The sequence below is a fragment of the Octopus sinensis genome, linkage group LG4 (assembly GCF_006345805.1).
Source record: "Octopus sinensis linkage group LG4, ASM634580v1, whole genome shotgun sequence".
Lineage (NCBI taxonomy): Eukaryota > Metazoa > Mollusca > Cephalopoda > Octopoda > Octopodidae > Octopus > Octopus sinensis.
The window spans coordinates 131,346,182-131,373,468 of NC_043000.1; the positions used below are offsets into that span (position 1 = coordinate 131,346,182).

Consider the following 27,287-nt stretch of genomic DNA (forward strand, 5'->3'; position numbering starts at 1 on the left):
ATCCTACAACCACGAGTCCGCTGCCCTAACCACTGGGCCATACATATATTTTGTTACTTGAGGCATTTGTTAGAAAGTTGCTGCCCCAAAATTGAGAAACCAGTAGCAACCACATGGAATGCAATAATGAGTTAATTGATATTCTGGCTATGTAATATTTGGGAAATCTAAAACAAATCAACTTTATCTCATTTATTTTTGGTTTTATTTTTTTGTTTTTTGTTTTTAACAGGATTAAAAAAATTGCAAATTTGCTGAAAAAGAAACAATGTTAAATGGAATATAAAATGAAAAAAGAACAGATGACAGCTGTGTTTAATCAATGGACAGTGATGTTTTATGGCTGAGACTTAACATAAATACAAGGACATCTGGTACAAATGGCAATGGATTTATGATGCATAGGCAAAGGTGGAATAAGAGGGTTAGAAAAGAACCCCAAAAAACTGTATATATTAAAATGGTAAGAGGAAGAGCCAATAAAATGAGAATGAGATAGTGTAAATGTGACAGATCTGTTGAAATTTGAAAGAGAAAATGTGGGGAAGCAGAAGGTGAGATGTGTGGTTAAATAATAATAATGATAGTAATAATAATAACAGGCCTTTCAACTATAACCATAAAGCCTGAAAATTTGGAGGAGGGGGTGCTAGTTGATTACAGCGGCCCTAGTGCTCAACCGGTACTTATTTTACCAATGCCAAAAGGATAAAAGGCGAAGTTGATCATGACAGAATTTGACCTCAGAATGTAAATGAACCAGAAGAAATGTTGCTAAACAATTTGTCTGATGTGCTAACAATTCTGCCAGCTTGCCACCTTAATAATAATAATAATAATAATAATATAATAATAATAATCTTTTCTGAAATTCTGTTGATAATATTGAACTTAGAGCTCAATAGGTACTTATTCTATCAATCCTGAACGAATGAAAAGCAAACTTGGTCTTGATGGAATTTCAACTCTGAAGTTCAAATCGGAAGAAATACTACTAAGCATTTTGGCCAGCATGCTGACAATTGTCCCAGACTGCTGCGGCGATAATAATAATAATAGTAATAATCCTTTCTATTATAGGCACAGGGCTTGAAATTTGCAGGTGGGTGGGGGTAAGTCGATTACACCGACCCAGTGCGTAACTGGTACTTATTTAATCAACCCTGAAAGGATGAAAGGCAAAGTCGACCTCAGCAGAATTTGAACTCAGAAAGTAGTGACAGATGAACTACCGCTAAGTATTTCGCCCAGTGTGCTAACAATTTTGCCAGCTCACCGCCTTAATAATAATAATAATAACAACAATAAACATGCTAGTCAGTGCAATGAGGTGTTGAGTTTTGTAACCACACCAAAGCATCATTCAATTTAAACTGGAGGACTGTAAGGTTATCTTTTAATTTTCTGAATAGAAACACATACAAATGTGTTTCCCCACCTGTTAGTTGAGTAATTTTCTCTTTTATTATTTTTGTATTTCATCCTATTTACCAACCTTTTCAGTTACCACACACACACACACACACACACACACGTGCATACTCACACAGAAGCACTGATAGCCATGAACAAAATAAAAGATTGGTGGTTCACAATTTAGGTCAGAAGTCAAAAGGATTAATAGTCACTGAAAAAAAAAATGTGATGCTTTTTAAAAAAAATTTTTTATCACAATGTAGCTCTACTTTCAGGAGACAGATAAAATTAAAACCATTCTTCCATAAATGTATTAGTTTTGACTTGCAAGACTAAGATAGATAAAAAAAAAAATGATATAATGACAATTAGGGAGTAAAATAATTTAGACTACTAATGGGGTAGGATTCATTATTTTATATTAGAAGTTTCTGTGTCCTATGTTCAAATCCTGCAAGAGTTGATTTTGCCATTCTGGAATCAAATATTGGTTAAGTACTTGAGTCAATATAATTGTTTATGTTCTTTCCTATAATTGAACACTTGTGCCAATCTTAGGCATCATTTTTGTATTAAAATTTGGAAAAAAAAAAAAAAAAAAGAAAGAAAGAAAGAAAAAAAAAAAAACTAAATATAAAATGTCATTTTACACTATAAAAAGATATTTCTCAGATGTTTTTAAAAGGAGAAATGTAGGAGAATGAAACAAAAAAAAAAGTAAATAATTTTTTTTTAAATCAAATAATTTTAATATTTAACATTGTTTCAAAGTTAGAACATTAACCAAAGATGTAAAAGAATTGACAAAATGAAATTGAAAATGTTTTTTGTGTAGTTTTTCTTTATACCTATGAAAAATTCTGAGTGTTTGAAAACAAAACAAAAATGAACAGAAAAATTTAAAGATATTTTTAAATAGGACTAAATTTTACTTTATAAACAAAATTTATAGTAAAATACCTAAATATATTTTCCATATTAATAATAATTATTATAGTCTTATCACTTATTTTTATTATTTTATAATTTTATTTGTCTAAATTGATCTTAATCTTCACGATAAAGATACTTGCTTATAAAAAAAACATACATATATAAATTAAAATTAGCCTTATTTTGAACGGTACCAATTAAGTATGATATTTAGTTTTAATTCAGTATCTAAAGAAAGCATATTTTGAGGAACATAAATTGTTTCTGTAAATAAATTAGGTTTTTAGTCTCAAATATTGTTTACAATAGAGTTAACTATATATATAATGAGATGAAAGATAAAAGAATCTTTATTGATCACTACAATCGTTTCGATTCATCTACCAGTGATCCTTTATGGGTGTAGATGTGTCTCCTCAGGTGATTTCAAACAGTATCTCATTAAAATAGACTGTTTCACATGACATGCATATTTTCTTCTTGGTCCTCAAAGATAGGAACGGTAAATTAATGGATACGGCTTCATTGTTATAGAAGATCAATCACAAAAACCAGATACAAAAAGAAACAAATATACAATACAGCAAAAAAATATTGATATTCTATAAGAATGATGCAGTACCCACCAATTTGCTATTTCTATCATGAAGACCAAGAGGAAAACAAGTTGTGTGAAACAGTTTATTTTAATAATATCTCTTGAAATCACCTGAGGAGACACATCTACACTGAGGGATATACCTAAATCAGTTGTGCAGCATCCCATCCGCAGGGGTTTGATGCTAGATGGGTCAAAATGATTGTAGTGATCAATAAAGTCTCGCCATCTTCCGTTTCTCTCATTAATTACATACCCAATGAACACTGAGCCAGTGAACATGCTTTACCAGCAAACTACCAGGTGTATAACATAAGATTAGCTAATACATATATATATATATATATATATTATATATATATATACATATACACACACACACATATACATATATATGTGTGTGTATATGTATATATATTAATGTTTTAAATAGGCACAAAATTTAAGTTTTTATCGGAGTAGGTGGTTGAATGAAGATGTGAAGTTTATGCCTTCCTAAAGGTCAGTGATTATGTAAATGAAATGAAAGACCTGGAGATGGGGATTAAAAGCAGTTTGGTTGAAGAGCCAGCTAATCAACATATTTCATCGCTTATATTACACTGCTTACTACTTCTTGTGAATATTGATTAATGATGTTCATACTTTCCTAGTTATCAGTCATGATATAAATGAAGTGAATGAACTAGCGACTGAAATTAAAGAATAAGCTACCCAAGCTTACTCTTTCTCCACGCCAATTTTTTTTTATACATATTATTATATTAAAATAGCTTGTAAATTAAGAAACAAAATGTTTGAAAATTACTAAATATTCATCTAAGTTATTAATATTACTAGAATTTTTTTTTCTACTCATAATCACTAATAAACTAATATAAAGGTAAGCTTCAAAAGATAACTTGAAGAATGACTTCATTTCTTCTGAAGTAAGTTTTTCTCAGCAGCTTTTATCATTCAGCAATGTCAATGAGATAGTGTCGTTGTAAAATGGTTTTGGAAATAATTGTGCCAGCATTATAGTTCACTATATGCAGCCATTAGCTAACATAAATATATAATGATGAATTAGTGCAAATCTGTTCAAATATATACATGTGATTACAGCTTTACTTTATACACACAAACATGTATATACATATATGTATGTAGACATATATAGTATACATACACATTGATATATGTATGCATATATATATATACATAAATATATACATTATATATCTTACATACATGATCATTAGTTATTCTATTGCGTACTAATTAGGAACAGATGCATTTATGCACAAGCCTTAATAATAATTAATGCACATAAATACACATCTTAATTTTACTATGGATAGCTTTATATAATGGTATAAACTTCTATATCTTTCAGTAAAGCATTCACTTGAATAGATCCCCTATATTAGCTCGGTCCTATTATGTTACTTAGATGAAGAATATTTACAAACTGCAGTGCCAGCACCCTCAATATAACATTTATGCAAGTTCACACACACACACACATACAGACACACGCACCCACACACACCACACAGAGAAACTCATAAGTATATATGTGTGTATATATACAATCACACACAATTATATATGTACAGTTGTAGATATGTGACTGTGTATATATAATCCCTTTCACACCTACACAAAAGTTGTAGGAAATGATAACAGATCTGCTCTCACATGAGAGAGGGGTGAAAAAAAAAAAAAAAGGTGATTCAAAATTTAAAAATTCCTAAATGAATAATTATTTTATAATGAGCTATTAATTCCTAAATTATCAACATTTTGTTGTATCTTGTATTAGTCGTGCTGTAGAATGGAAACTTGAAGGACTGTCAGCTCCAGGACTTACACCACAAGAATTATTAATCGTACTCAGGCTGGATCCTTCATTCGCTCTTGGCTGATCCAGCTTTTTTTGACACATTTTACAGAATCCTGTGAACTTTGACAGGAACTTGTCCATTGGTTCTAGTGAATGTAAACAGAGAGGAAGCCAGTCCCAGTTCCTCAATACTTTTGGCAGGACGTTTTCCATTTTTCTTTGCAGAATATTAACAATGATGATGAAGGCAAGGAGTGGAATGATGATGGCACAAGCTGTGATCAGTGCATATTTGCCAGCCAGTGACAAGGCAAAGACAAATGCTGGAAGCAGGAAAAATGCAGTCAGTAAATACAGGAAAGCAAACCAACGGTATTTGGCCGTAGTGTTGCCCAACATTTTCGCCAGGTTTATAGGAAGCTTACGCATTACTGGTACTGGATAAAATATTAAAATGCCAGTTAGATTAAATAAAAGATGGCAGAGTCCAATTTGCAGAGCAGCTTTCAGCTTGTCTCCTGAAGTTGCCATGGCAGCTAATAAACCAGTTGCAGTCGTTCCAATGTTGGAACCTAAAGTCAGTGGATACATTCGCTCAATGTGAATGACACCCATACCAACTAAAGGTGTGAGCGTTGATGTGAATATAGAACTGCTCTGAAGAATTATTGTTAATATAGCGCCAATAATGATGGCTACATATCCAGTTAGAAATGAACATGGTTTTGGAATGTCAGAGTTTATTGTTTTCTTCAAAGCTGAAGCTACAGGTCCACGGAGCATCGAATGAAGCAAGCGTACCATTCCCATTAGACAAAAGACCAACGATAACAGTGAGATGACCAGCAAAACAACACCGGATACCGAATCATTCCAATTGATATAACTCATCAGACAATAACCTGAAATATATTAAAAAAAAATTTCTTTTTACACAAAAAAATCTATTATTGATAGCAAAATATCACTAGAAAATATAACATGCATCTGTTAACACATGTAGCCATCCAACTACATTTTTTTTTACCCTTTCTCTAGCTTTAGAACCCATTTTCCACGGCATATTAGTGACCGAAATAACATTCCTCACTTAACAGAATACCAGCCGTGTAGCAGGGTACAAGGGCAGAAATTCTGAAGGGATGAGGTGAGGGAGCAAGTTGATTGCATCTTGCTCAGTACTTGACTGGTACTTTATTTTATTAACACCCAAAGGTATGAAAAAGCAAAGTTAATTTTGGTAGGATTTGAACTCAGAATGTAAAGAGCCAGAAGAAATACTGCCAGGCATTTTGTCCAACATGCTGTTGATTCTGCCAGCTCACCACCTGTATCCATCTACATACATAGATATAAATGCACACCTTTAGACAGATGTATTTGCTTTTATGTATTTCATAGGTTGAAACTTACAAGTAAACAAGTAAACATTCTGAGACTTATACATATTTTGATATATTTACAAAATGTTTAGTTAGCTGGAATAAACCTCTTGATTTAGTCTTTGGGAGAGAATTATATGGAAGATAAATCTATGGTAGATGTCAGTGAAAGGTAGCACACACAAGTTGGAATTTCTCCATTTTGATGGGGTTTTTCTGATTTTTGTTTTTCACAATGCCCTTGGAAATGATGGAGAGCATCTTTCTAACAAAAATAAAAAAAAAAAGTGTTTTTTGGGAAAATGATGTATTTTTTTCCAAGGGCACCGTGAAAAAACAAAAAATCTGAAAAATCCCCATCAAAATGTAGAAATTCCAACTTCTATGTGCTACCTATCGTTGACATCTACCAAATTTACAAACATGAATTGACATAATTGTATATGCAAGTGAAGCTATAGAGGAAGTCAAGTTCCACTGGACTGCTTTGTTTGTGATCAGATACATACTGCAAAACCTCACATATTTAAATTCTTATCAAAATTGAACAGTAGAATATATAGATGAAATATAGAAAAACGACGACGCCGTGGAGATCTCATTCTTGCTCACAACATCATAAGCGGAAAGTGTAACCTCTCAAAAGAGCTGTTCTTCACTCCTGCTCCAGAGCGTCGGCTGCAGGGTCATTCCGAAAAGCTCTATCTGTGACGACTTCATCTCAATCGAAGGAGAGGGGCTTTCTCCGTTCGGGTTGCGGATCCGTGGAATAAGCTGCCAGGCAAGATGGTGAAGATGCCGATGACCGCTCGGTTTAAAGTCTCCTTTGACCTCAAGTGGCCTGAACTCTTTACATGAACACCACCCTGTACATGGCCTTGATTTTTGCTTTTTGAGCCAAAAAATTAACTAACTAACAAACTAACTAAATGTACATAAATGGGTTAAGATATATAAAATGTTCTACTCATTGTTATAGGTTTTTATAGTTTTGTGCTTGCAGGAGTTTCAAAAAATCTAATTAGAATTGGGAGTTTTTTCTGTAATGCATAATTTTAGTGGTTTATGATTATTAGAATATGATTAGGTGCTTGATATTATATCCCAACTTATTTTTAATTATGTTCATGTTTTCAATGTTCAAATAAAACTTGATAATGATTGTGTGTTTAAGTCAGAAAGTATGGGCATGTTGGTTATAATGATTTTTAAATTGATTGGAAGTGAGCTCTAAATATACTTTAATATGCAGCTTTAAAACCAAGCACTGCAAATATTCTTTAACAGTTATTTTTTAAAATCGTTTCCCCATACTTGTATAACTGGGATGGATATGGGGAAACATCATCATTTAGCGTCCGTTTTCCATGCTAGCATGGGTTGGACGGTTCAACTGGGGTCTGGGGAGCCCGAAGGCTGCACCAGGCCAGTCAGATCTGGCAGTGTTTCTACAGCTGGATGCCCTTCCTAACGCCAACTACTCCGAGAGTGTAGTGGGTGATTTTATGTGCCACCGACACAGGTGCCAGACGAGGCTGGCGAACGGCCACGCTCGGATGGTGTTTTTTATGTGCCACCGACACAGGTGCCTGACGAGGCTGGCAGACAGCCACGCTCGGATGGTGTTTTTATGTGCCACTGACACAGGTGCCAGATGAGGCTGGCGAACGGCCACGATCGGATGGTGTTTGTTACGTGCCCACAGCACGGAGGCCAGTCGATGCGGTACTGGCTACGGCCACGTTCGGATGTTTTCTTGAGTGCCACCGGCACTGGTACCACAAAGATACAAATTCCATTGATGTTCATCTATTTTGATTTGTTTTGATTTGATTTGATTTGATTTTCACTTGCCTCAACAGGTCTTCACAAGTGTCACAAGTAGGAAGGAAGGTATGCACAGGTGAACTGACTACGTCTCAGGTAGGGGCCACGGGTTATGGCCTGACTAGTCTTGCCGGGTCTTCGGATGGTGTTTTTATGTGACACCGACACAGGTGCCAGATGAGGCTGGCGAACGGCCACGATCGGATGGTGTTTTTTATGTGCCCACAGCACGGAGGCCAGTCGATGCGGTACTGGCTATGGCCACGTTCGGATGGTTTTCTTGTGTGCCACCGGCACTGGTATCACAAAGATACAAATTCCATTGATGTTCATCTATTTTGATTTGTTTTTAAAAAATAACTGTTAAAGAAATATGAATGTGTCTGTATGTGTTTATATATATTGTCTTATATTTTGCTTAGATGTCATAAATACCGGCATTGTTATGAAAACAGACTCACAATCTTCCTTACCAAAATAAATATTAACCTGAGGTTTAATGATCTGGGACAGAAGAAATATAACATTTGTCACTTAGGACCCGTTTTCTGTAAAATGGTCACACTAAGAATAAAGCAAGAAATTTATTCCAACTCAATAAACATTTTTTTAAATACATTAAAATGAATAATACGATTTCACTGTATGACATAACTTACATTTCTCTGTGGGTGATGTTATATATGCTTCCTCTAATTGTGTTTCATTCTGTAGCTTGAATATTAAATTAGGACCTTCACCGGAAGACACATTAACTTCACGTGTAACATTTTGTAGAATATAGGTTTTGTTATATTTGCACCAAACCTGAAATGAGACAAATATTTATACATCAATTTTTAATTATGCAAAATAGAAATGCAAACTAAGTAGTCTCAACACAGTTGCATGACCCGCAAAATATAACAGCTAAATCTCCCTAAAATCACACCATGCTGATGTGAGGTTGAACACTGACAATAACAACAAAACAGACATTTAAGGATACAAGGTCCAAATTTAGCAACACTTACTGCATTCCTATGCATTAGTGTTTCTGAATTTATGTATTTTATGGCAGACACTAGCGCCGCGTCAGTGACACGTAAAAGCATCAACCGATCGTGGCCGTTTGCCAGCCTGCTCTGGCCCCTGTGCCGGTGGCACGTAAAAAACACTCACTACACACACGGAGTGGTTGGCGTTAGGAAGGGCATCCAGCTGTAGAAACACTGCCAAATCAGACTGGAGCCTGGTGCAGCCTCCATGGCTTGCCAGACACTGGTTGAACCGTCCAACCCATGCTAGCACGGAAAACGGACGTTAAATGATGATGATGATGATGTTGAGTGAAAATTTAAAGCTTTTAGACGGTTTATTTGGTTTTTATACCATATACAACTTAAAAGCTGCTCAACGTAGTCCAGAACTTTTATAATTTCCTAAAAGATATATAAGTTCATGCCAGCCATTTAGAAAATATCCAAGATAAAATGCATAATCTTTATATATAAAAGATTCCTAACTACTCCCACATTTTGCGGTGCAGTTTAACCAAAACCGGGTATCTTATAGTCGTGATTCATATCGAGCCCTTCTGGGTATTAGCGCGCATCTACGATGAGTCTACGATTTAAAAAAAAATTTACCATAATTTTTTTCCATTTTAATGCATTTTTTTCGCTATTATATAAGGGAAGTAACTCTCTAAAAATGTCTACGATGAGTCAACGATTTAAAAAAAAATTGACCATAATTTTTTTCCATTTTTAATGCATTTTTTTGGCTATAACTCTCTAAAAATGCTTATATAGTTATTTCCCTTACAAATCCGAGCAACGCCAGGCGATACTGCTAGTAATATATAACTGATTGAATATTTTAGATGAAACAAAACACAAAAAGTATGAATTAATAATCCTATACTTTTATTTTTTACTTGTTTCAGTGTGTGGCCAAGCTGAGGGAACCACCTTAAAGAATTAGAGTCAAAAGAATTGGCTGGTACTTATTTTACCAGTTTCTTTTGCCAAACTGCTAAGTTAATGCAAACTGCATAAACACCAGCTGCCGACTTTTTTGTTTGGATTTCAGAGTTGTTTCTCCTTGTCCAGATTTCTTTCCCCACTTGAACATTTTGATTTGAAAATATATTCTTTTGGCTCACTACATGAAAGTTAACCCCAAATTATCACAAATAGTTTTGTTTTTATTGTAAATCATCAGAAGTAACTGCCAAGAACAACAGAGCAACACAATGCCTTCAGTGTATAAGACTGATAAACATGACTGAAGCCACTTGGTAATCATTCGGCAGATCATTAATTCTTCAAGTGGATCAGAAATTAAGTTCAGATTATTTCTATTTGCACCTTGTTGTGCCTTAATTATCAATTAGCCATCATTTTCTTTGGTACTGTGCCAGAAAAACTAGAAAATTGCCTAGTAGTTTGAAAGATTTATATAATGTCGAGGTCAAACCTCATCTCAAAAGAACCAGCACCAAAATTTTCACTTTAATTAGCATTAAGGTGGGAAGATAGTGAAAACATGGTCTAGTGGTTAGGGCGTTGTGCTTGCAATTGTAAAATTGTGGTTTCAATTCTATGACTAGGTGGTGTGTCGTGTTCTTGAGTAAAATACTTCATTTCGCCAACACTACACCTGATTTTCTCCCCTCCATACACACACAAGCATGTATCTGACTCATACACTGTTCACTTTCCAGACATTTGTACAATACTGCATATGCTTTATTTGCACTTTTGACAAATTGTGAAGCATCTGAGCACTGTATACAATAATTTCATTATCATTATTATTCTTTTTATTATTATTATTATTATTTCATGTTGCTCTAGTCCACTCAGCTGTAAACAGGTTCCAACAGTAGCTGGAAAGGTAATGCCCTGTTCTGTGGGGGATGTTGTGATTTCAGTTACTTATACACCTCCAACCTTATCAGTCTTACACATGACAGATCTAAAGAAGGAAGGCAATGTAGTGACAAAAACATAAAGAACCAGACAATACTCTAATATAATTAATTCTATCCTCTTTGTTCCAAACAAAAATTGCAAACAAATTATGCCTATTCTTACCCACTGGGTTGGTAAGATAAATACCAGTCATATACTGGAGTTAATATACTTTGCTTTCACAAGCAGGTGGCCTTATACCAAAGTTAGAAATCATTAAGAATATGGGATGTTCTGTGTTCAAGTATCACTCTCAACTCTCTCTTTGATCAATCTGATCGATTTTCAAGGCGTCGCCGACTTTCTGCTTAAGCAAAATTCTCACAGGACTGGATTGATGCCCTGCCTATGGCCAATATTGGAAGTCTACTCAGCCTAGATCAGCTCTGCATCTCCATCGCACTCAGAGTGGAAGCTGACATCTGAAGGGGAGTGAGATGTCACTGTGGTAGGCTCCTCAATTCCACAGTTCATTATGGTCTGTCTTGCCCGCTAAATGCTGGTTGTTTGGCTTGTCACAATGAGCTAAACTTAATCATTAAGTGAGCCCTGGCTTGGATTATTATTCCCATAACTTTGGATTATCAAGAAGTGATGGGAAAAGACCAGATGGTCTTACTTTCTGGCCTTGGGTAAGAGGCAGATGCCTCATCTGGGATACCATGGTCTGTGACTGTTTTGCTCTCTCCCACATCCTGAATGCTGCAGTAAATGGGAGGGTCACTGCTTCCATAGCCAAACAGAACAAAAGCCTGAAGTATCGGGACCTGGCAGTGAACTATTTCTTCCAACAAGTGGCATTTGATATGTTAGAGGGACTGGGCCACTAATAGCAAAGTTCTTGTCGTGTTGGGCAGCTTGCCTCATCAAGGTGTCAGGTGATGCCTGTAAGGGCACTTGACTTTTCCAATGCCTTAGTCTTGCCATCGGCCATGGTAATGCTGCAAGTGTGCTTGCTTGCTCCTGTAGCTTCCATTGAGCCTTGTGGTGTGCAACCAATTGAAGCATGTGCTGCTGCATTAATGCCTGGCTAGCTCCTGTGAAACCATCCCGCCCATGCCAGCATGGAAAGTGGATGTTAAATGATGATGATGATGATGATGATGATGAAACCAGCCCTAGACTCTTTATGGATTAATGTGGACTAATCTATATAATATTGAAGCTATTTTAAATATGCAAGGATTCTAAATCATAAGTTAGGTGAACAAGATTTTGATCTTTCCATCCTTATCTTAGCTCTTGTAGCATATATGAAAATTGTTGAATTTGAAGACCCTGTAGTTAGAATTCAGGTTTCAACAAACATACCCTTTTCACCATTAAGGGTGGCAATATCATCATAAGTGTAATTCACATGCATTCATTTTGGCTGTCTGCTTGGCCTCTTGTCCTATTTGCCAGCATGTACACAGCTGAGCTATGGAATTCTACTTATGTTGCTACAATACTGACCTTGTGTAATCAGTGCTAAAAGCAATGCTGTGGTGTCAATGTGATGCCCACTGCCACTAAATTTAGAATCTTAAAAATACAAGTGGTGCAACAATAGAAATCTCTGATAAACTACTCACTATTTTCTAAAGATGATATTAATAATGCATGTTAAACATGTCAGATAAGGCAGAGATTTTGCCATATAGCAGAATACATGCATCTTTGAAATTGATACATTAGCCTCTGTCGAGGCTATAACATACAGTGAATTGGTGGTATTCTAGACTGGGATATCAAAAACATATTTCAAGTTCTAATATAATGCATATAATATTTTATGCTGGGAGAGAACTGTAACATGAAATTAGGTTTATTAGTGACATAAACGAATATGCAAACTAGAGGAAGAGAAAATTTGAATATTCTTTTCTATTCTAGGCACAAGGCCTGAAATTTTGGGGGAGGGGACAAGTCAATTAGATCGACCCCAATATACAACTGGTACTTAATTTATCAACCCCGAAAGGCAAAGTCAAATTTGAACTCAGACTGTAAAGACAGACAAAATACTGCTAAGCATTTTGCCCAGCATGCTAACATTTCTTATTTATTGCCCACAAGGAACATAGAGGGGACAAACAAGGACAGACAAAGGGATTAAGTCAATTACATCAATTCCAGTGCGTAACTGGTACTTAATTTATTGACCCCGAAAGTAGGATACTGGCATTTGTGTTTGAAGTTGTGGTGTGGTCAATTAATTACTTATCCAAAGCATGGTGCCAGCAGAAGTATTCTTCCTTTCACCGGTTAAGCAAGTGAACATTGATACCACATCTACAGTGATATAAGAATGTTGACTGTAGATCATTGTTAAAACTGCAATACAAATGTTCTGACACAAAGCTCACTGCTGCTAGATATTGGCAAAATTAACAACAACATTTAAAAGTGATTTATTGATATAATTCAATAATTAAAGCTGGAGTTTTACCTTTAACAACCTTCTTCCACCCCAATATTGACCGGTGGCAATTCCTTCTATCACTTCTTTATCAAGCTACAAGAAAATAATTAGAAGTAATTTTAAAAGCCAATACAAAATAAACCAGCTTTCAGTAGTTAAGAAACATAAAATATTTAAGCAAAGTAAAATTGTGATGTTCAAGTCCTTTCTTTATAATAAGAGCAGCCTAGTTTCATAAGAAAAGGGACTGCAGCTCGGAACTGAAAGTGGATTACTGATTGTAGAATGAAGGCCAGTATATATGGTCATCATATATATAATATTGTTTTTACTAATACAAATAATAACGATGATAAACACCACTTATATAAAAGTCGTCATGCTCTCATATTCAATATGTTTGGTGAAATTCAGCAGCAGATAATGCTTTTCCATGTTAACAACACAAAGAAATAATGTAAAGACTGTGTGTATATGTATAAGAGCAATTACAATGTATAGTTTTATTTAAGACATGACTATAGGATAATATTTAATTTTAGAGAGAGCAGTATGCACAAAATATTACACACAGAATTCAACACAAGTAAAAAAAAAATGTATGCTGAATTATAACCAGTAAATAGTTTCTTAGCAATAGCAGTGAGAAATGTAACTAAAACATATGATATTCAATAAGCATGACAATTGTATACATGAATAATTCAAGTAAAGATACAATTTACATTAAATGAAAGTAAATATTTCATATTAACTGAAAGTACTTACCTGAACAATCAAGTTTGTAACAGGTTTAGTTATTACTTTCAGCATGTCAAACTTACGAGTTTTATACTTTGGAAGAGATAGGTTAGACACCATCAACCCACTCAACTTGTAGAGGTAGCCTGTAAAATAAAAGAATTATAAGATTTAAAAATACCCAATTGCTTCTTATCATAATTTATACTATTGTCTTTATGTTCAATTAGTAAAAGCAGCAAAGACAATATTTTTACAGATGCAATCAAAAATATAATAATAATAATAATAATAATAATGAAATAATTGTATACAGTGCTCAGGTGCACCACAACTTGTCAAAAGTGCGTATAAAGCATGTGCCTTAACCCTTTAGCATTCAGATTACTCTGTCAAATGTAATACTTATTTATTCACATTGTTCTTAATTAATTGTGCCTTATCTCATAACTTCAAGATTTTTATGATGTGATTATTTATCTTTAGAATGACATTGTAGGGTAGGTGTGAGAGGCTGAATCTCATAGGTCTGAACATAAAACAAGGATAATATTCTGGCCTGGTATGGCCGGTTTAAACACTAAAGGGTTAATGTACAAATGTCTGGGAAGTGAACAGTGTATGAGTCAGATACATGCTTGTGTGTGTATGGAGGGGAGAAAATCAGGTGTAGTGTTGGCGAATCTCGGGAAGCATGGAAGTTTTGAAGGATGCAGTGTTCCGACAACTAACAACTGATGCTGGCAGTTTGTTCCATACTTCTGCAACTCTTAGCATGAAAAAAATGTTTCTGCAAATCATGGGAGCTGTGCTGTTTTCTGACTTTGTAAACATGTCCACGGGTATTAGACAGGTGGAGTTTGAAAAGGTGCTCAGAGTTATTGTTAGTAAAATGGTTAAAATTTTATGGGTGTCTGGCAGACGTCGGAGTTTCAATGTATCCATGCCCAGGGAAGTAAGGCGTTCAGAATATGGCAAATGCCTGATGGTGGGTATTCTCTTGGTTGCACGTCGCTGAATGGTTTCCAGACGATTAATATCCTGGGCAAGATAGGAGTTCCAGACCGGTGATGCAAATTCCAGGTGAGGCCACACGATAGCTATATAAAGCCTCAGATAGATAGCCAGAGAGCAGCTCACAAAGGACTTGGTAACCTCCTCTGCTGCAACAACTATTTGGACATAAACTTCCATGCTTCCTGAAATTCACCACAATACATGTTCTTCCCACCATTTTTTTTTTTATGAATCATTCACTGTTCACTTCCTGTGCATTATTCTTTGCACTTTTGGCTATACACTGGTCATCAGACATTGAAAAACTAAGCTACAGGACATATTGTTTACCAGATGTAAATATGAACCACCATCAATCAAATGGAAAGTAATCATTCATACACATGCTTGTATACACAGACAAACACAATGGATTTCCATATAACTCTTGCTCACCAATTTCACTTACAGGACATTGTCAGGGAGAGGCTTATACCAGAAGATACTCGTGCAAGGCGGTGAGCTGGCAGAACCGTTAGCACACCGGGCGAAATGCGTAGCCGTATTTCGTCTGCCGTTACATTCTGAGTTCAAATTCCGCCGAGGTCAACTTTGCCTTTCATCCTCTCGGGGGTCGATAAATTAAGTACCAGTTACACACTGGGGTCGATGTAATCGACTTAATTCGTTTGTCTGTCCTTGTTTGACCTCTCTATGTTTAGCCCCTTGTGGGTAATAAAGAAACATATACCAGAAGATACTCGTACAAGGTACCACACAGAGTTACCAAACCCAAAATCCAACGATATTCTTTAAACATGGAATAAACGAATTTAAGACCCAAATTAAAATATAATAAATGATATGAAATAAGCAAGATCAGCAGGCTTTAATTTATCCTTAAGGTAAAGTGCCATCAATGTCTTTCACAAAGATGTCAGTTTATTAACATGGAGGAAGAAACAAAATTTCCTCAATATAAAATCTACCTCACACATAGAAACAACCATTTCAAAGCAAATATATGATTAGTCAACCTTCTGTTGGAAATGCCATTGTTATCTAAGACTTAATACCTACAAAATAGCAACAAAACCAAACGAAGAGCAATTGGACACAAAACTGCTTAAAGTATGAATTTCAGTATATATAAAAAAAATTTTTTTAAATTGTTCTCTATTAAAATTTCACTAAAAGTTATTTCTAACCAATTAGTAAATTATAGGAACAGAAAAAAGTGTAAATATTTGTTTATCTATTAATAAAATAAATCTGAAACACTTTGCATCCCTGATAAAATATTTCAGTCGAAGTAACAAAACTTTACAGAGTTATTTCCCTTAGTCCATATATTTACAAATTAAAGATTAGTAGATTATAGGTTCAAGAATTGAAGTTACAGGGCATAAAGGGACACCACAAAAACAAAACCGATTGAGTTTTAGACCGTTGTAAACTTACCCTTGACAAATGAGACAATGATACGTATTCGGTCAAATCAAGGTTATATTTGAAAGACATTTTGCTCTTGGTATCAAAGCAATGTAACTGATCAAGGAACCATATGACAGTGGAACAAACTTCTTTATCCCAGCCAATTTCATGTAATATCTAATTTGCATTTTATATTACACGGAATTATTTTCCTGTTTATTTGCTTGAGGTGTTGTTGAATGAATCGAACACAGTAATAATTTTTCAAATCTGGAACTTGTTCTATCAGTCTCATTTGCCAAACCATTGTTGCAGGGACATAAACACCAACAACAGTTGTCAAATGGTGATGAGAAACAAAATAGGCTTCTTTCAGTTTCTATCTACCAAATTCACACACAAATCCTTGGGTCAGCCTGATGCTATAGTAGAAGACACTTGGCCAAAGTGACATGCAGTGGGACGCAAGTTTTGATGAAATTTTACCTTAAATACCAAGTCTTTTCTACTCTAGGCACAAGGCCCGAAATTTTGGGGAAGGTGGCTAGTCGATTAGATCAACCCCAGTACACAACTGGTAATTTATCAACCCTGAAAAAATGAAAAGCAAAGTCAACCTCAACAGAATTTGAACTCAGAACATAGCAACAGGTGAAGTACCACAAAGCATATCGTCCAGTGTGCTAACAATTCTGCCAGCTCACTACCTTGAATAATAACGTAAATAACCCAAGCATTCATGAAGTTAAATACAAAAACAAATAAATGAAGTTATAAAAACAACGCTATTGAAACCAAGACGACAAAGCTTTGACGTAAAACTAAAACAATTAAATAATTAACAAGTTATAGACTGCTGTTATTTAAACTTCAAAAGAACTAGATTACAAAGTTTTATTTTCTACTAACCAATCTAAAATATATTTTTCTTTCGTAACAAATGTTTTAGTACCAGAATGAAGTAGAGGTGGAGATGAGATAAATCTGCAATATGCTGTAGCGTCTTTAAATTTTTGTTTTAATATGTGTCTTTCTTTTTGTTTACAGAAATATTTCACCATTTTGTTTTATTAGCAACATATTTTTACAGGAGGAGAAGAAAGAAAAACAACATTAAAAGGATAAAAGAAAAAACTAATAAGAATAAAATGCTCGTAACTACCTCACCAAGAAAACAACGAAAAAGAGAAAAATGGAGGAAATTAAATATGGTTCTACACCTGAGAACAAATGGTGTGTTTATCTGTACCATGTGGACATGATTGCAAAAGCATTGTAAAGAATTGCCAGCAACACTTGCTAAAATTATCTCCAAACTTTTTAACTTCCTAACAAACTACAAGTACACCTGAATGATAACTTTATTGATCACTAATAAATAAATTGAGTACTGGGGTCTGTCGTTATCACTGTTTGACAACCACAGATGTAGCTCTGGTTAAATATCGTTTTTGTGGATAGTATATTATCATCGTTTAACATCTGCTTTCCATGGGTTGGACGGTTTGACTGAAGACTAGCAAGCTAGGAGGCTGCACCAGGCTCAAATCTGATCTGGTAAGGTTTCTACAGCTGGATGCCCTTCCTACCACCAACCACTACGAGAGTGTAGTGGGTGCTTTATACATGGCACCGGCATGGGGGCCAGGCAGGTGGCATTGGCAATGACCACACTTGAACAGTGCTTTTTACAAGCCAATGGCATGGAACCAGTCAGGTAGCACTGGCATCAACCATGCCCAAATGGTGCTTTTTACATGCTACTGGCACGGATGTTGGTCAGGCAGTACTGGCATCGGCCACGACAATGATATATAATGTGTAATATATAAATTTTCATTTAAATATCACAAATCAATTAGTAGTTATATTTAATTATAAGATTTTGAGTATAGATATATGAAATATGTATTATTTGTTAATGAAACTTATTAATATTATAATCGTTTTATAAATATAATGTTTTTATTATATTTATTCTTAATATTAGTATATATTATATGTTATATTCAAATTTTATTGTTAAAATAATTTTTTGATAATAGTAACTCTATCAAGAAATAAACTTAATAGAACTTTTTCATGAAATCAGCACCAAAGAGGTTGATTTACCCTTGGCAAGACTAAAAAGCCACCACAAGCTCTGTGTTGCCACAGGTCAATTCAAATTTAATATATGTACATACACACACACACACATAAATATTGAACAGTGTGAATGAGTGCTCCACATGGAAATATTGGTACATATCTCCATTTTGAATGGTATTATCAACAGTTTCATGTGGCGAACAATTGTGAAGATTACTTCACATGAAACCATTGGTAGCCTTGTTAAACCACTAAGTATGTACACACACACACTTATATTTTACATTCTATCTTTTACTTTTTGCAGTCATTAGATTGTGGCCATGCTGGAGCACCACCTTGTAGGATTTTAGTTGAATGAATTAACCCCAGTATTTGTTTTCTTTAAAGCCTGGTACTTATCTTATCAGTTCTATTGCCAAACTGCTAAGTGACGGGAATGTAAAGACACTAACACCAATTTGTCAAGTGGTGAACGGGGACAAACACAGGCAGAAACACACACACACACATGATGGGCTTCTTTCAGTTTCTGTCTACCAAATCCACCTACAAGGCTTTAGTGAGGCTGAAGATAGTAGAAAACACCTAAAGTGCCACGTAGTGGGACTATACCAGGAACCATGTGGGTAGAAAGTGAACTTCTTACCACACAGCCACAACTGTATCTATAAGTGGAATAACATACTCTCTTTATACTCTTTTACTTGTTTCAGTCATTTGACTGTGGCCATGCTGGAGCACCGCCTTTAGTCGAGCAAATCGACCCCAGGACTTATTCTTTGTAAGCCTAGTACTTATTCTGTTGGTCACTTTTTGCCAAACTGCTAAGTTACGGGGACATAAACACACCAGCATCAGTTGTCAAGCGATGTTGGGGAACAAACACAGACACACAAACATACATGAATATATACATATACATATATATGATGGGCTTCTTTCAGTTTCCGTCTACCAAATCCACTCACAAGGTTTTGGTTGGCCCAAGGCTATAGTAGAAGACACTTGCTCGAAGTGTCACGCAGTGGGACTGAACCCAGAACCATGTGGTTCGTAAGCAAGCTACTTACCACACAGCCACTCCTATGCCTACATATAGAAGGAAATATCTTAAGTTGGAGTAACAGCTGAAACAGATATTGAAGCTCAGAGACGATACAAAATCAATAAACCTGGACAGATGTTGTACTGCAGACCTATCAAAACATGACAGCATGATAAAAACAAAGCAAATGATAGAGTTGATGATGATGATGATGATGATGATGATGCCAATAGCAATAAGGAAACAACTAAAAAATAAGATTTAATGCTGTCAATTCCAGAATCACAATTTAAAATTGATGCCAGATATAATATGTACCATAAATGTTTTAAAGTAAACAACATTTATTTGAACAATAGAGACAAAAATAAATAAAACTATGATTAACTAGAAATCTATGAATTTGAATATGACTTTGTTTCTGCCAGCCGTACAGTTGCATCCATTGGAAGATTGATTAACCCAAATTAACTCTGAGTAGAAGAAATGAGCAATAACATAATCAGTGACATAAAACAATAAATTGAAAATTAAACCTATGTTGTGCACTTGTATTTCACTACTGCCCACAAGGGGCTAAACACAGAGGGGGCAAACGGATTATGTCGATTACATCAACCCCAGGGCGTAACTGGTACTTAATTTATCGACCCCGAAAGGATGAAAGGCAAAGTCGACCTCGGCGGAATTTGAACTCAGAACGTAACAGCAGACAAAATACGGCTACGCATTTCGCCCGGCGTGCTAACGAGTCTGCCAGCTCGCTGCCTATGTTGTGCACTTGGCTCACCAGAAATTTTCCTTCTGTTCACCAGCTTCATATGCTGTGGGCAAACTGATATATTTTGCTTGGATGTATTACGAGATGATTTATATGCTTTAGCATATAAAACAGGAAGATCACTTACAAGGTTTATTGAACAGCAGATTGATTGAATGTTATAGAGAAAGGTGTAATTACCAGTGCAGACCTCCACAGTAAGTAACAAGCAAACACTCAACCAATTGAACATATCATGGACGGTGGCAGCACTAAATGCTCTCCGGAATTCATCCCTATTTCCATACTGGGCCAGGGAAACAATCGTATTGGTCACAGATGTCCCAATATTGGCACCCATTATAATTGAAATTGCAGGCTCCACATCGATCACTAGTAAAGACAAAAAAAAAAATTAATAAAATAGAAAAAAAATATCAAATGTAATTTTAAAAACAAATTTGAATCTCATAAATATGAATTAATTCTTCTGAAAGAAATATAAGATATTTATGAACACATTAAAAATTACACATTTTTAAACTATAAATTGATTGAAGATCTCTAAATAATAGTAATTATCATTATTATTATTATTAATTTTTTGTTAAAACAGTTCCAGTCTTAACTAGTTGCAGCCATATAAATAGAGATATAGAACATTATGGTTCCAAAATATCTAATACTGATAACAGTTGGTTTTCAAAATCCAGTGATGTTGTCCTTAAACTTCGTATATCTCAAAACCTTAGATGAGTGAAAAGAGCAGAGTCTCCATCTAAATGCTAAGTTCTACTTAATAGTAATAAGTGTGATACAGAGAGGTCATCAAGCTAAAGAGCTTGTTCTAACAATAAGCCCAGGTTCAAATTTGAAAATACTCACGTAAGACATGCAAGCATAGAAAATGTATAAACAGTAATTAAAATATGTCTTCCTGAATATTTCTCAGCTTTTCAGTAAACATTACTGTTTTCATTTTTATGTGTTATAAGTTCTACCTAGGAATAACCATCTGCCTAAATTCTTTATGTCTTTATGAATACAATAAAGAAAATCATGTCACAAGACATTAGCCAATACATTAAATGTTAATTACTATAATTAATTGCTTGTTCATTTGGTTTTATGTCCCTTTTTTTCCATGCTAGTATAGGTTAGATGAATATATTAGATGTCCTTCCTGGTCTCCTAGCTGATACCTGTTTTTCAAGTAAGGGATAGTTCACTCTGCAGGTTATCAATGACACAGAGCCAGCAGACAACCCATGTACATGACAAGCTCCTTTCAATTTTTATCAACCAAATCCACTTACAAGGCTTTGGTTGGCTTGAAGCTACAGTACAAGATGCCGAAGACACACTGCAGTGGGACTGAACCTGAAATCACATGGTTTCAAAACGAACATCTGAACTACGCTGTTGAGAGAAATTATGAAGTTAAATACAAAATGCTCTCTCTCTTACATGTTTCAGCCCTGAGAATGTGGCCATGCTGGGGCACTGCCAGTACAATACAACATTTTTATTTACTTTGTCAATTGGTTTTTCTTCAATCTGTCTTTCAAAACAATTAGAGAAAAGATATATTCAAATCTATAGTTAATACTAGTTTCACTTTACTATTAATTCTTGCATAGAAAACACAGTTGGCACAAATAGGGTTTGAATTTCAACCCCAAAACGACAAAATTAAACAGGACCCAGTTAAGACTGCCACTCTACTTTATCAGTCCTATGGCTATGTGTAAAGGCTGTAATAAATAGAATGTAACGTAAGACGTACTGTTTGATGCTACCATTGTGACCACAATGGACGTAGACGTACTTGAGCTCTGCATCAACACAGTTGCAAGGATGCCAATCATAAGACCAGTCAAGGGATTTTGAAGGAGCACGTGATTAGACATGAAACCACCTAGAAATACAATGAATAAAAACAATATTACAAATTCAACAAGCATAACTCGTATACATGCTCAAACACACACACACAAACAAAAAAGATATATAGGACCAAAACACCAGGCACCAGTTTTGATTAATAGTTGGAATGAGGAATGGTGACTAATAGTAGATGGAATCACAATGATAATAATGATGAAGAAAAGGAGTGGGGAAACATTATCCAGGAACTGAATTTTCTGAATCATGTTATCAGACACTGAAAAGTGAGATGTAAATATGTAATTTTTTACCTTCTAATTTTATACTATTACTAGCAGTATTGCCCAGTGTTGCTTGGGTTTGTTTCAACCCTTTAGAATTGGAATTTTTGCAAAGTAAAAATTTTGCATTATGTAGCTTGTTGTTCTCTTTAAGTGAACATTTTTCTGGTTGAAATACACCGAAAAATGGCGACACAGCAGTCAAAAAATAGTTAATAGGGATTTTCATAGAAAAAAAAGCACCTTTTTGATGTAAATAATTTTTGGTGTTAACATGGTCCGATTTGAATTTTATCTTCTACAGAAGGAATAGCAAGCCTTCTATCATACTCTCAATTTTGGTCAAAATGCGCCGCAGGGTCTCAAAGGAGATAGTGTTAGTTGAAGGCTACCAAACCTGCCATATACAGACAACTTCAGCTTTATATATATAGAGATTAGATTAGACATGTGTCTATTAAACCAGTAAGTGTTTAGGTGGACAATGGAAGTTTCTTATTTCTTTATTGCCCACAAGGAGCTAAACATAGAGGGGACAAACAAAGGAATTAAGTCGATTACATTGACTCCAGTGCTTAACTGGTACTTAATTTATCAACCCCAAAAGGATGAAAGGCAAAATCAACCTCGGTGGAATTTGAACTCAGAATGCAATGGCAGATGAAATACCGCTAAGCATTTTGCCCGGCGTGCTAATGTTTCTGCCAGCTTGCTGCCTTAACAATGGAAGTTTCTGCCTACTTAAAGTGGAAGTTAAATTTTCCTCAGGTCATACCTTAGGAAAGAAAGGAGGGTATGCAGACAAACAGACCAAGGCAGAAACGCATTTGATCAGGTGTCGGCTTGATAAACGTTGCTTTAGGGCTAAACAACAATTAGCATGCCTTCAAATGAATTATTTATAGTATTTACTTTTTAATTCAGATAGCCAGGCCTAAAATTATTGTGCTTAATCAAGAAAGGAGCTGAAATACACACTAAATATTTAACTTAAGCTCATGACTGATCTGGAAATAGTTAGATGCCAATGGTTCCATTTTAGACCAACTGAAAAGTGAGACAAATTACATAGCATACCTCTACAATACCACAGTTGTACTTTAATATCCAGTTTTGGGAATATTCCAGATATTAAATGTTTTAAAAAGAAAAATGGATTATATATATTATTGTGTATGCATACTTATAATTATTTTGTCTAGGTATAAGGCATTTGTTGTAATGTTGATATATATTCACCTTTGAAATATTAGTTTCAAATTTTGGCACAAGGCCAGCAATTCCAGGAGATGGGGTAAGTCGATTACATTGACTCAAGTACTCAACTGGCATTTATTTTATCGACCCCAAAAGAATGAAAGGCAAAGTCAACCATAGTGGAATTTGAACTTAAGAGTGTAAAGACAGATGAAATGCTATTAACCTTTTTGCCGGCATGTTAATGATTCTGCCAGCTTGCTACCTTAATTGACCTTTGACATATCAAAAGGTAAACATTAGTTTGGTGAAAATTTGAAGACTGAAAGGATGAAGTATGCTAACCACAAAACCTTTTTCCAGGCTATCACCACAACTCACTACATATACTCACACACATGTATAAATGTAGCTTGTGTTATGTAAATTAAATATGATTGCATAGTTCATTGATTGATTTAGACATCACTATTTTCCAATTAGTCCCATGGCATTTTGTCAATATAGACAATTACTGAAGTGTACTTTGCCAATATTGCATAATTACTGCCAACGATTCTAATGGAAAGAGTTGAAAATCACTTTTATTATTTGGTGTTCTGAAATTGGTCCTATTATCTTGATAGGAAAAGTTGTTAGTTATACTTAAGTTAGTATTAATATATATAATACTGTGAATATTTAAAAAAAAAGTTCACTAAAACTAATTACAGGGCCAGAAAAACAAAAAAAAAAAACAATGTAAGCCATTGATTAATATTAATTTAATTTTTACTAGTAAGTACGGGAGATAACTCGGTACATACTTCAGTTTAATTAAGACCTAATCGGTGAAGCATAAACTTAATGTTGTTTATAGTTGGGTATAAAGGGGCATGTGTACTCTTATATTATGGAGATTTTTTCTGATTACTGATCATTAAAATGACTTATGGAACTGTGGTACACCTAAACCTTTGATCCTTAACAAATTTTACATATAAAATTCATCACTCTCTATCCAAGACATTTTCCCTCATTATACAAAGAACCACAAATAACAATAGCCTAAGACTTTGTGACTTCACAAAGACAAAAGACAATAACAATAACGATAAAATGTCAACAAGGAAAACCATATAGGTTAACATGAAGTGAAAGGATCCCCACAAAAAATTTCCAAATTTCTCTGAAATAGTAAAAACATCAAAAGAATCTCCTCCCAGTTTCTTGTTTCCTCTTTACAGTCACATAAACTGATTGGGTTCAGTTAGCCATATTAATTTCCTCACTCTTACCTGTCTCTTTGTAAAGACCCATTGGAAAACAACTCTCTTCCCCAAACTCACTCTCTTGAGGTGATAATGCAAGTAGCTGATAAAGCCACTGAAGGATGATCTCAGAATGCTGAACTTTTGGACACGATGACAAAGGACCAAAACACCAGGCACTTTGCTATACTAAAGAAAACTCGTCCTCCACAGCAGAAGTGTTAAAACAACATCCCCTGATGAAAAGGATTGGCCTGTAAGAGTCCTGTGCCAGAGCCATGTAAAAAGCAGTCATGCCGGTGCCATGCAAAAGTGCTCATGCTGGTGGCATGTTAAAAGCACACAGCACACATTATAGAGTGGTTGGCATTAGGAAGGGTATCCAGTCATAGAAAGCAAGCCAAATCAGACTGAAATCTGGCACAGCTCCCCAGTGTGTCAGCTCTGATCAAACTGTTCAACCCATACCAGCATGGAAAAATGGACGTTAAAGGGTGATGATGATGATGAAATCATTTTTAGTGCATTCACCATTTAACTTCTTTTGCTATAGCTACCAACCACAAGAAAACTAGACACCCTTGTCAAAAGAAGGCAGCAAGTTTGATTTACATAATAGATCCACCCTACACATAGAAGCAACTCTTCAACACAAGCCCACAAGTCAAAAATACACGGATACCAAGAGGGTGTGCAGGATGGTTTTGAGGTCCAGCACATTTCTTGGGGAGGTTTGGCTACTGGAACTTTTATGCTTGTAAAGTTGTTTCAAGGCCATACAATTTTAAGATTAGTGATATAGCTATGTTGGTGGTAAGGCCATAAAATTTTAAGGTTAGGGGCATAGTTAGAGGTATAATAAAGTACCTAACAGGCACTTTATCTCATCAAGATTGCAATTGTATTTTGTTTATTTTCCTTCCATATTTCATGTTTCTTTTAGAATTCCTGTGTGATTTGGGTATAGTGTTGGATTATAGAATGAATATATCATTTCAGTATAGTAATCTGTCCACTGTGCTCTTTTGATTTTGTTTTTCATTTGGGCAGTTGACGTTAAGAGACTGTATATTACATCTCCCTGTATTTTAGAAAGGGCCTGTCTTTACAGTGTTAACTTTTTAACAGAACACTGCCAAACCTAGTTTAGTGTAGCTCCAGAAAACAGTATTATTAGGAACAGCTAGGATATTTAGCACAGTTCTTGGTATCTAAGGTTACTTGTAGCCCAATAGTCTGAATTTTTTTCAACAGTTGTGCATAAATGAAATAATAATAATGGTGATGATGATTTCACCATCAGCATTTTTTGAGGGGAGGAGAAGTTGATTACATTAACCCAGTACTTGGCTGGTAGTTATTTTATTGGCTCCAAAAGTGTGAACCAGGAGAAAAAGGTCAGGGACATCAATGGTTGAGGGGTGCTACCAGAGAAAGAAGTGTGAGGGAGGTCACATGGGCCAAAGTAGGACCAGCATGGGCCTCTTCGCTTTGGGGTGGTCATGGCAGATGGACATGTGTGGATGCATGAGCTAGAGAGGGAATTTGCTGTTAGGTTCTGGCGATGGCCTAGGTGATTAGGGCGCCTTTTGGATATAACCCAGCCGGATAGTCAATGCTGCAAGAGAACTTGAGAAATAGGTGAATCACACTTTTTTCCTCGTACTACAAGCTATTTCAAGCTTTGTGTATTTTTTTGTCCTCTTCCATGATATGTTATCACCTGGATCAAGATGATGGCCAGGCTGCAAAGCATTGAAGATGTAGCAGGTCTTATGGCTCTGTATCTGGAGGGAAACACATTGACACTATACCTTAAAATGAATGAAACAGACCAACTAGATGCAAAGAAGATTGAACAGCGCCTACAGGAAGCATTTACATATGGATCATATGCTGTGTTTTCCAGGCTAGGAAAGGTCAAGTGGACAGGAGAACAGGAGGATGTATATGCAGCAGAAATTCAAAAACTGACCATGTTCCCTACTTTTACTGGAGAGGGATTAGAACAGGTAGTACAGTTGATATTTGTAAATGGTTTCCCTGACGACATATCAGTGCGGTTGCAACAACTGCCAGACAGTGAGAAGATGTCAATGAACTTGTTGCTCAAGCCCATGTGTTGATGCAAAACACCAGGTGGAATGCAGTGGTAATGGCAGCTACAGAAGCCCACGCCATCATGCAACAATTGACAAAGAATGAGGAGAGAAAAGTCACTGAGGAGTAGCCATGACCATTTACGGGCCGGTGTTTC

At 35.4% G+C, this 27,287-nt stretch overlaps 1 protein-coding gene across 1 annotated transcript in view; it reads right to left on the reverse strand.

Moving 5' to 3' along the window:
• Positions 1–2,141: 2,141 nt before the first annotated feature.
• The window catches only part of LOC115210261 (sodium-dependent phosphate transport protein 2A), a 53,182-nt gene continuing 28,036 nt past the window's right edge, over positions 2,142–27,287 (reverse strand). The window contains exons 4-9 of the mRNA XM_029778746.2: positions 22,202–22,333; positions 20,617–20,808; positions 14,114–14,232; positions 13,373–13,438; positions 8,644–8,791; positions 2,142–5,677 (exon numbers count right to left, since the gene is read on the reverse strand). Coding sequence (XP_029634606.1) covers positions 4,728–5,677; positions 8,644–8,791; positions 13,373–13,438; positions 14,114–14,232; positions 20,617–20,808; positions 22,202–22,333 — 1,607 coding nt within the window. The 3' untranslated portion in view covers positions 2,142–4,727. The remainder of the gene's footprint in view (positions 5,678–8,643; positions 8,792–13,372; positions 13,439–14,113; positions 14,233–20,616; positions 20,809–22,201; positions 22,334–27,287) is intronic.